The sequence below is a fragment of the Abramis brama genome (genome assembly GCF_963993115.1).
Source record: "Abramis brama genome assembly, chromosome: 4".
Classification (NCBI taxonomy): domain Eukaryota; kingdom Metazoa; phylum Chordata; class Actinopteri; order Cypriniformes; family Leuciscidae; genus Abramis; species Abramis brama.
The window spans coordinates 31300567-31311774 of NC_139966.1; the positions used below are offsets into that span (position 1 = coordinate 31300567).

General features: G+C 40.5%; 1 protein-coding gene across 1 annotated transcript; it reads right to left on the reverse strand.

Annotated features, from left to right (window-relative positions):
• Positions 1-5593: 5593 nt before the first annotated feature.
• LOC311082160 (uncharacterized protein) lies at positions 5594-9233 on the reverse strand (the record flags this gene model as incomplete). The annotated part of the gene is made up of 6 exons (XM_084112902.1): positions 5594-6186; positions 6835-6924; positions 7008-7169; positions 7483-7623; positions 7793-8566; positions 9117-9233. The coding sequence occupies 6 exons, from the start codon at positions 9231-9233 to the stop codon at positions 5857-5859; spliced, it is 1614 nt and encodes a 537-aa protein (XP_083969028.1). The 3' UTR covers positions 5594-5856.
• Positions 9234-11208: the final 1975 nt, after the last annotated feature.

Below are 11208 nucleotides of genomic sequence, written 5' to 3' on the forward strand. Positions count from 1 at the left end.
AAGGCTGTCTGAACCCCACCTTTGCGGATGCGTTCTGCAAGGTTCTCTGCAGAGCTGTGACCTCGGACATGGCACACCTCCCGGAACCTGGAGGAGGTGAGCCTCATCTTCCTCAGGCTGTGCCACTCTGTGCTGCCACTCTGTTCCCTCGTGGACATCTCGATGGATCTTGCCATGTCGAAAGTGATGTTAAGCGACATTACATTTAGGTGTTGTTGGTGAGTGCACACAAAGGAACATGTGGTTGGGTCCAGCCTGTGACCATCTAACGGCAGGGGTGGTGGAGGGGGTGCGTCTGGGTGGTGTATGATTATCCTACTCACTGGCACTGGGTGCTGGTATGAAATAGGGCTGCCTTCTTGAACGGTCCCAAAGGCTGAATCGACGAGGGGGACATCACTACTTATGGAGAGTGTGGTAATTAGCGGAGCAAGGTCTGCCGTGAAGTCCTGGTATGCCTCGTCGACCTTCAGGACATCTGGGTCTGGCAAGTCCCCCCGCACTGCTTTGTAGCGCTTGCTCCTTTGAAAACAGTTAAGTCATAATTTAAAAAAAAGAAACAATAACTCTCAAAACAAAAAGAATCTGACAATGACTGCAGAATACATTATTACTTGACAGTAGTACATTAATATTGACGATTATCGTCTGGAAACAGACTGTTATAATCGACATTGCGATACTGGTAAGACAACGTCTATATTCGATAATATCGTCACATCGCCCAGCCCTACTTGACAGTGAATATTACCTTACACCATCAGCAGCTGTGTACTGTCTTGACTTGGGTTTTGTTGAGATGAATACCATGTTACCCACTCTGCCTGGTTTCACACCCTATCAAGTAAACAAATAAATAAACAAACAAACAAATTATTTAATGATGTGCTTGTTTTGTCTTCATTGTGCTTTTTAAACAAGGTGGGTAGAGTTTATATCCAATTTCAAAAATAAATGAAACATCAACAATTTATGATTAGCCTAAGTTCTTAATACTTACCAGTCTTCGTGGTTTATGCCATCGCTGCTCAGTTTCTGTGCAGCTGAGGACAGGCGGTACTGCTTTCAGTTGCAACGTAGAGTATTACGTAGTCTGATACAGCAGTGCAACACTATGGTTGCAGAGAGCGGTTCCAGCCACACAGGAGCACTCAGCCAAAGCAATTTGAATTGGTGAGCTGTCCTCAAAAGTAATCTATGAATAAAACATAATTTTAGTATTACAATTAGACTAAGTCGTTAGATAACAACTATAAAAAAAACAATAACAAACCAGAACAAATAAGCCAGCCTCACTAATCTCTTAAAAGATTTTCTTGGTATTATAATAGCCTACAGTTTGAACAACAGTGTTAGTAAAGCGTTGAACAGGTTAGTATAGCCTAAATTGAGGGTACAAAATCAGACTTACCTCACACTGAATAATGTACCCATAATGAACAGGCCTACTTTAAACTTATGCTCCAAAGAACGGGAGCAGTAACAACCAGTTTCTGGGGTGTCCTTGAAAGTATAGTTCAGGTTTAAATCAAATAAAGAGACTTAAGATTTATTATTGTTATCCTACATCCACATCACCAACTATAGCCACAAAAATACCCCAGAATCTGACTTAAACTGGTTTAACACATTTTTTTCCCCCTACTCTGAGGTCGTGAGGCTTCTCATGCTTCCTCATGGACCTATAACAAACAGCCCTGACGGTCACCCTCCCTGCAGGGTCTTTGTTTGACACTGTGGGAATTCAACATCATTCATGTTATGTTAGACAAAACACACTGGACTTCTTTTCAACATTTCTGAGTAAATGAGATTTGATTTGTTTACATTAGTTAGTGTATTAGGCTAACTAACATGAACCATGAGCAATACATTTGTTACTGTGTTTATTAATCTTTGTTAATCTTAGTTCATAAAAATACAGCTGTTCATTGTTCATGTTACTTCACAGTGCATTAGGCAAACTAACGGGGGTGCAACACAGAAAACACAGAATCGTGTAAATTCTTAATTGATGTTGGTTAAATATGCGCGAGCAAGAGAGAGCAAGACCGTTTGAAGACGATGAGAGAGAGAGAGTGCAGTCGCGTGGGCCGGGGCTCTCTCTGCTCGTTCTTTCAGTAACATGCGCGCTTTTTCAGGGTGCTGAGTTTTTGTATTGGTCGTAACTTATGCACCTCAACTAAAAAACTTTAAAAAACAATTGATAATTCTACAAAATCTAAAATCTCTACAGGACAACTGACCTAAATGTTAGTGTCTGCTAGCTAGTTAGCGATACCACAATGTGAATGTATTTTGCTGTCAATTTCAAACTTACCTTCATAGTTGTCAATAAAACTTGAAAGGTACATCTTGTACCCCTTTTCCCGTTTACTCCGGGGGGCAGAGCATTCATTTCGGACGAGTCTGTGGACGTCTGGTATGGTTAGCTTGGGCAGGTCTTGGAGACATCTGGTGTAAAACATCGCCATCTTGCCGGAAGTATTGACCCACATAGACCCCGAAGCCGCCGCCAGGTGCCGCCATTTGCGCCATTTAGAATTTCAGCCGCCGCCAGCCAATAATTTCGTAAGCCAAATTGAGCCGCCATCTGATAAAGTTTGGCTGAGCCGGCTAGAATTATTTGCATCAAATAATAATTCTATCACATAGAGACATACACACACGAAATATAAACAATACACGAGATCTATTTTCTCACTGGATTCATAACAGCACAGTCTTGTGCTCGTTGCTACAATACACAGACTCACAGTGAATTGACGACCAATTAAAATTGCTCGTTTTCCGTACAGAAGAAGCGATGCATTTTTTTCTCGCACTGAGGTGAAATGGTCGAAATGGTCGAAATTCGAGCCCTGAATAGATTAAAAATCCGCAAACAAAGTCCTCATGATCCGCAAATGTAAAACAAGATCTACAAATAGATACAAAGTCCTCAAACAAACTCTTTGTGATCCACAAATATAAAGCATGATCTACAAAAAGATTAAAAATCCACAAATAAACACATCCTGATTCACAAATAGAAATCAGTGACTTGTACTTGAAAACCAGAATTTGAATGAATGTAAAGTGACTTGTTCACTCAAGCCCCTGCCCCTTTTGTCTCAAAATGTATTGTGCCCCTCTCTGATAAATGTAAATAATAATAATTATTAAAATAAATATTATAATAAATAACAATACACTTATACACCATTGCAACAAACAATAATAATACAAACAAATATTATTATTATTATTTTTTTTTTTTGGCGGAAGCATTGGGCGGAGGTGAAGTGGAGTAGGCGGAGGTTTTTTTTGCAGCGCTATGTACGCAGCAGTTCGCCGCGAGTCTTCAAACTGCACGGGCAGCAGGTAACATTAAGCTAATACAGAAAAGTTACATTTATCCTACCATGCTACTGTAAAAGTTGCGGCAGCATGTGAGTTATGCTTAACAATCATAAAAGTATAACTCAATTTCAGCCGCATTCTGAGTCTGACAATGTCATTCGTTTTTGTCCAGGCCATAGCAAGTGTTATAGCTTGGGGAAATACATCTAGTGAAAGGAAATTTTAAGTCCATGTCCAGCTCTAAATTGTAAGGAATTTATATCTTTGATTTCATAGTACACTTTACAATAAGGTTCATTTGTTTATTATTCATATTAACTAACATTAACTAATCATGAGCAAAACAAAGGGAGCCAACAAACTCCCTTTTTATTTAACTAAAGGCTCTAAAGTTTAAAGAATTAGTAGAACTAAAAACATTACAGATCATGTACAAAGTAAAAAATCATCAATTGCCAGAAAGTATCCAAGGGTTGTTCACAGAATGAGAATGCCAACATGACTTAAGGGGAACTTGTATAATTCAAAAAGAACCAAGTAAGGACCAATGCAAAATACCATTGTATTTCAGTTAAAGGTGTAAATCTATGGAATAGCTGTCATGAGGAACTAAAAATATGTGGGACACTTAATAAGTTAAAGAAACTATTTAAAAATAATGCACTGAAACTATATGAAACCATTTAAAGAATGATAAATGAACAAGCTGCTTTTGTTGTATTTGGATTGTGCAACCGTATTGCATAGGAAATACTAATGTTTTTGTATTCTGTTTATATTTGTTTGTCAACATTATAATGAAGTAAGACAATAATAATAATTTTTATTTTTTATTAAAATATGAGATGTTTTAAAAAGGTAGGCATAATAAGCAAGAGCTTCAGCCTACACCTGTTTCAGACTGTGCTGTTGTTTGTTAGCTCAACTGTGTTGAAATTAAGTTGTCTGTCTGAAAATAAAGTAAACTAAACATTTGTTAGGCTACTGTAGGCATATTTGTTAATCTTAGTTAATAATAATACAACTTGTAATTGTTTGTTCATGTTATATCACAGTCAGTGCATTAACAAATGTTAACAAATACAACTTTTGATTTTAATAATGTTTTAGTAAATGCTGAAATTAATATTAACTAAGATCAGTAAATGGTGTAGAAGTGCAGTTCATTATTAGTTCATGTTAACAAATTTAACTAATGAAACCTTATTGTAAAGTGTTATTGATTTCATGATAGCTAACACTTTATTGAATACATACATAGGCCTACAATTTATAACATCAACATAACTAAACATGAATTCCTCATAATTACCGACTTGATTCTCTGTTTTCTTTGGTAAAGTAAATAATATTTAGTTATATTATCATCATTTCCGAGAGAGGCACTCTGACCGACTGCTGCTCTCCATCGAGCGAGATATTCCAAATAATTGTGAGGAAGTCATTAAAATATATAAAACACAACAGACAGACGGGTACTGCTTTAAATACAGGTGATTTATTTTAAAAATAAATGTTTTTTTTTAAAAAGTGCCCTTTTTGGTCCTTCCGCCCCTGCCCCGGAGGAGGTCTGTGCACGCCACTGAAGCTATACATAAACAGTTCAATCATGCAATCATCTCAAACTTGTAATCAATACTTTTTTCGGTACCAAACTTCAGTTGGGTGTGGGTCACATAATGAGGCTAAGATAAATAGAAGGGTTGTGTGTGAGCTTACACTATGAGGGGGTATCCCAAGCAGACTCCACAAGTATTTCTCAGTGTGTGTATAGAAGGTGGATGATGGGAAGTGTTTCCTGCAGTTGTCTGCACTGCCTGTTGTCAACCAAGAAGTTGGTCATGCTGAATGTAGGCTAGATAGACCAATAGACACATACAGCAGAATAGATATCTATATTCAGCACCTCCCAAAAAAAATCACAGCCTGTCATCTAAGTTGTTTATCACTGTTATTGGTGTGTGACCTAATGAGGTTAAGTTGACTGATGATCACTGCAGGAAACATCTCACCTTCTATATGTGCGTGCACACCCCTCTGCTTGTCATATCCCCATTAGGTCACCCAAAGCTGTACTGAACACTATTCATATTCACCCAATAGAAAATACATTCCTTTAAAAGCATTAGCTTTTTTCCTTACACAACACTGAAACATTGAACAGGTTTTAAATGTAAACATTTAAAAAACCTTTTAACATTAATCTCACAGATCCAGCTGACTTATACCAAAAGCTGTGCTGAACCCCAAACACAAACAAACTAAAACTTCAGACTGCAGCTGGTTGTTTTCAAATATTTGAAACTTGAATACAGTATACTTTGACCCCATTATTTGAACAATATTCAGCATTAAATGTATTCAGTCCAACAAAAGTAAATGTATCAAGTCCAACAAAAAATCAGGGCTCCTCTCCTGTTTGCTTAAGTGCTTTTGCCTTCAACTTTGGTATGCATGTCAACAGAAACAAATGAAAAAAATGAATTCCAATCCTATTCTCAGGTGGGGCATGGTTTACAAATTATACCTCAGGAGCTTGTTTTGGATGCCGTGGACTCTGGCAGAGGCTTGATCTGGTTTGATCTTCATCACTACCCTCTGAATGAACTCAAAGGAATACTTCATGGCTCGTGGATACTCAAGGTTAACGCAGTAGATGATCCCCAAAAGCATGGCAAAGCTGGATGGCACATCCTTGAATTTGTGAAGCACAACAGTCTCCTCATCCACAACTGCGACATTGAAGACCTCACGTGGAAAGGCATCCTGGTTGTCACCTTCATAGCCTATCAACAGGCCAAGTTGCATCCCCTCCATGGCTGCAGCCAGAGTCTCACCATGGGCCTTGAAAAGCAGAAAAAAAAAAATAGTGTGAATGTTTGGGTCAAGAAGTACATGCTCTGCAAAGCTACTTAAGTCTCAGTTATCATAAACCTTGTTTTCAGGCTAATAAAATAGTCTTCTTGGGCTTTCAGTTGTGAGTGTGCATGTTTGTAGGTGCAATGTTGGAAGGTTACTGCAAGGGTGAAAACTTCAGTGTCCTCTCAGATCTGGGGAAGTGTATGTTGCACTGGGTCCTCTCCCCATCACTATTCTACCCCTCCTTTCTCCTCCCCCAACATTGTTCTACCCCTCCCTCCTCCCATCACCACTATTCCACCCAACCCTCGTCCTCCCCATCACTATTCTGCCCCTCACTCCTCCCTGCATCATCACTATTTTGCTGCCACAGGACTTTATCAACACCCATGAGTGTATCTAATCCAATCTCTGTGTTAAAGGTTGGTTGTGTGTGTGTGTGTGTGTGTGTGTGTGTGTGTGTGTGTGTGTGTGTGTGTGTGTGTGTGTGTGTGTGTGTGTGTGTGTGTGTGTGTGTGTGTGTGGTGTAGTGAGGTGAGTGGGGTGTGTGTGTGTGTGTGTGCGCGTGCAAGTGTATATGTGGGTGGGTGTGTTCGTATATGGGCTGTTATGCATGACAGAAAAAGGTCTTACGTCACACATCCTGATCATGTCTGATGGCTCTTCTCTTAGGTAGTGTGGCAGACCCAGCAGAGCAGCAGTCCTTCTCCTTTCGTTTGTGTCCTACAAGACAAAAATAAGCAGTGTTGAGATTTTATTGCAAACATCTGGTGCCCAATTTTACAATTCTCAGCTCGTCTACTCACGTCTTTCTTCAGACAGTCCAAAATGGCTTTCAGTGCAGGCTTCTTTGCCGACTTGGTCGCAGCTTCGTACACTTCCAGCAGTCTTGGTGCCAGGTCATCAAGTCCGTCGAGGAACGACTCGAGAAGGTCTGTGCTTACGACTCTTTTGAACTCTGCCCGAACCTGAGGAGACAAAAAAGACAAAAAGGTTAAAAAATTAGAGAAAAGATTTTCAAAGCATAGAGTCACAATTTAGTAAGCTATGGTTGTCTGTTGTCAAAGGCTTTCATCCACTCAGTAATACTAAACACAATCCTCTCACTTATCTGTATGCACATTCACGCCACCATTCGGACTAAAAAAAAAACATTTCTGAACGGACCACTGTACAGTATCAGACATCTCTCTAGTACTTCCTGGAGGGAAGCTCATACATTGATATCCAGTCATTGGATTAAGTGATTAATCTTAGGCTGAGTGTTGTCTATTATTATACCTGTCTCTCACAGAACATGGCCGGCCATCTAGCTATGACATCCCCAATGAGAGGTTGATCCCCTACGATCTCCTTTCTGCGCTTGGCAGACATCAGCTCATCTATCTGCTGGTGATCTGGGTCTTTCTTCAGCACTTCCACCTGAATTGGATTGCACAAGCACAAAGGACACATACTAAGACAAAATAGTAGGCTTCACAGACACAAAAGCAAAGTGTAGGTAGTTAGTATAATATAGGCAGGTATGTATGCAGTAATATTAGACAGGTATGATGTGTATGTGTGATGTGCATATGTGTGTATGATGTACCTCCATCATCCTCCGCTTTTCTTCCATGTCTTCATCACTCAGTCCTTCAGGGGGATCTGGACAGTAGTGGACCTCGCCCTTCTTTGACTTCTTCATACGTGGTCCCTTGGCTTCTTCTCCTTTTCTTTTGTTGACCCTCACCTCTGGGCATCCAGCTGCACTTAACTTCTGTCGATAGTTTCCGAGCTTAAACTTCAGGCTGTGGAACCAGCCGTGCCAACCCTTTCCAGACCCTGGCTCTTTTAGACTGGGATGCTTCTCCACAAGCGCTTTGGCAACATTCTCATAGTGTTGCCTCTCAGGATAAGGACTAATCTTTGACATGCTGTCTGCAAGTGTGTCCAGGATATCAGTTTTCATACCTTTAGGAATCACCAGCACAGATCCATCTTTTGCATATCTTCCATTTGCTTCTTGCAGCGTGAGTTCAACGTCATGTGAGAACTCTGGAATCGGGAAGGGCTCAGGCCAGTGCTGGGAGTCAGATTCCCCACTACTGAGAGATGGAAGGCTGGCTGTATCCAATGTGGAATCCGAGCAAGCTGCATCAGCTGTGAACAACACTTTCAATGTTGCTCTCTCCTCAGGAAGGTCTCGAATGTCGGTCAAATTGGTCAGCTGATCCTTGAACGCAGGGTCCTCAAATTGTAAAATAAATCCACCTCTCAGGCCAAGGTTTGCACGCAACACCTGGCACAGTGCATCAACACTAGGAGGGGTGATTTCGATGGAAAGGCGAGGACAACTCGCAGCAGCATCATGGATCACTTCGGCCTGAAATTGGAGAAGAAAAAAGGTTTAATTCATTGTACATACAAACAAATGGTTACTACTGAAAAGATTTGGAAAACACTTCAAGAGGGTTAATTCTTTTGGATCAGGCTGTTAAATTATATTTTGCAGGACACCCAACACCTGGGTTGCTCCTAGAGAGATTTGGGAAACATTGCAAGAGGGTTAATTCTTCTACATCAGAGTAGAAAAACACAAACTTACAGCAGCCTTAATTCAGCAAGAATGTTCTAGGAGTGGTTAACAGGCGACCCTGGACAAGGTATGACACAAGTGGCATGTAGTCATTGAGATCCTCTGGTTTCACCAAGAGACACTCAGCAGGACTTTTCTTCACAAGATGGTAACTCCTTAAATGCTCCACATAGTAAGTCGAAAAAGGTTCAATGAAGAAACAAACATGACCAGCCAGCACAATGCATATTTCCAAAATCCTTCTGAAGTTGGGTAGTCCACTTGTACTTCCAACAGAAAGTATCATTCCCTTTGAATACTGCGTTCCATTTAAGAAGACATTAGGGGTCAGTCCAACTGTGTCAACATCACTGAATCTATTCAAGATTGCTAGTCTAAGACCACCATCTAAGACTCCCAGGCACACATCAGTCACTTTTGCTGTCTCAATCTCAGGCTTGAAAATGCTGGGCATTTCAAGATAATATGCCAGCATAAGTTGGTGTCTTGAGGCAAGGGTAAGCAGAACATTTTTAAAGGTCCCGTATTATGCCCCTTTTCACAAGATGTAAAATAAGTCTCTGATGTCCCCAGAGTGTGTATGTGAAGTTTTAGCTCAAAATACCCAACAGATCATTTTTTACAGCATGTTTAAATTGTCATTTTTTGGGGCTCAGAAAAACGTGCCGTTTTAGTGTGTGCCCTTTAAATGCAAATGAGCTGCTGCTGGATGGCACAGGGGGCGGAGCTTCATGAGCTCGCGCTCAGTCTCTCAGGACAATTTCATCTCACGGAATGATGATAATATCAGAAACTCTCAGTAACGGTGTTCATTTCGAGTCGGACAATAATGCCTACAGAGTCAGAGTGCTGTATAGAGATGGAACAGGTATAGTTTAGTAGTTTAATTACGGTTATAACGTATTTGTCATCTGCTTGTATGTATCCATTATTAATAGCCTACAAGTCTGCTGTTTCGGACCAGGTCCGAATGATGATCAAACATATACTGATAAGTTTAATAAAGTTTATTGTACATCACACAAAAGATGAAGCGTCAGTTTTACTTCAGAAAATCACCGTAAGAGCTGAGTAAACACAGTAAGTTATAAGAAGTGCGCAAGTACATAAACGAATTTCGGTAGTGTTGAGGGAGCATTTTCTTTAAAAACAAAATAATTCCACCTCGTCTTCAGCGGCTGCCTCAGATTTCGGGAGTAAACAGAGAGAGCTATGTGGATTAATACATCCAGCCACACAACACCTACAACTCTTGGGAGACATTCTCGTCAGTGCAGCAGCTGTGAGCTTGATCAGGGCGGGTCTATGTTGAAACGGCAGTGTCTGTCAACACTCGTGGGCAGGGCCTGTGCTTAGTGACGTCACTAAAACAGCATTCTGAAAACAGGTCGTTGGGAGACACTGCTGATGATTTATGGGGATTAACAAAAAAGGAGTGAGTGGATTTTTATCACTATTGGCTGGTTGTGTACACACACTGCCAACACACATTTATGTCCAAACAGCATGCAAAAGTGAATTTTGCATAATAGGGGACCTTTAAAGTTATTGGCATCACGCACTACCTTCTTAAAGAAAGAATGCTTAACCTCAAACCTGATTGTCCAACACTCTATTAAGGGTCTAAATCTTTGAATAAGGCAAGGATAATGTTCAATAAAGTGATGTTTGGGGCGCAATTTGTTATCTATCTATCTATCTATCTATCTATCTATCTATCTATCGTAATAATGTATGATTTGCAAAAATGATAACTGCTGTGTCTGTGTGTAGATGAGAGAATCAAAGTGTATGCGCGTTGTGCACACGCTACATTGATTATGGCCCTTAAAATAGCATATGAATAACATGCGCAACACGCCACTGACTTTAAACAGTTTTTTTTTCGGTCAGTGGCGGAATTGTTTTCTAAACCTGCAAAATAGCATGAGGGAACGTTTGCGCTGGAACACGCCTCCTCTTTGCGCTGAACCGCCCCGGGGAGCACAAGTGTATTTCTTAGTTAACCGACATGCGTCTGTGGAGGGAAAAGTCCGCTTTGCGCGGGTGCAAAATAGGAATGATACATGCGTCGGTGTACAAAGTCAATTGCGATGGGTGCAAGATAGAGCCCAGTGAGTCTTCAGTGTGATATGAAGTCGCTAAGAGCTCAACCAAGTCTTTCAGCTCAAGGATTACTTCCCATGTTTGATCCCCTTCTGGAACACGGTGGCCGATGATGAGGGTAAGGAAACGCACAAGACTCCAATTTTCGTGGCCGTTACCACCTACAGTTCCACTCTTTTGAAAAGTTGAAGGAATTTTCTGAGGACAATTTGTCTTATCCGAGAATTTAAAAGGGAAGCTCTGTATTTCACTATTAAGCTCTTCTAATGTGAAATACTTCTTTGAAATCAAATCTGCAAGGCACAGACTTAGTTCTACAGGCA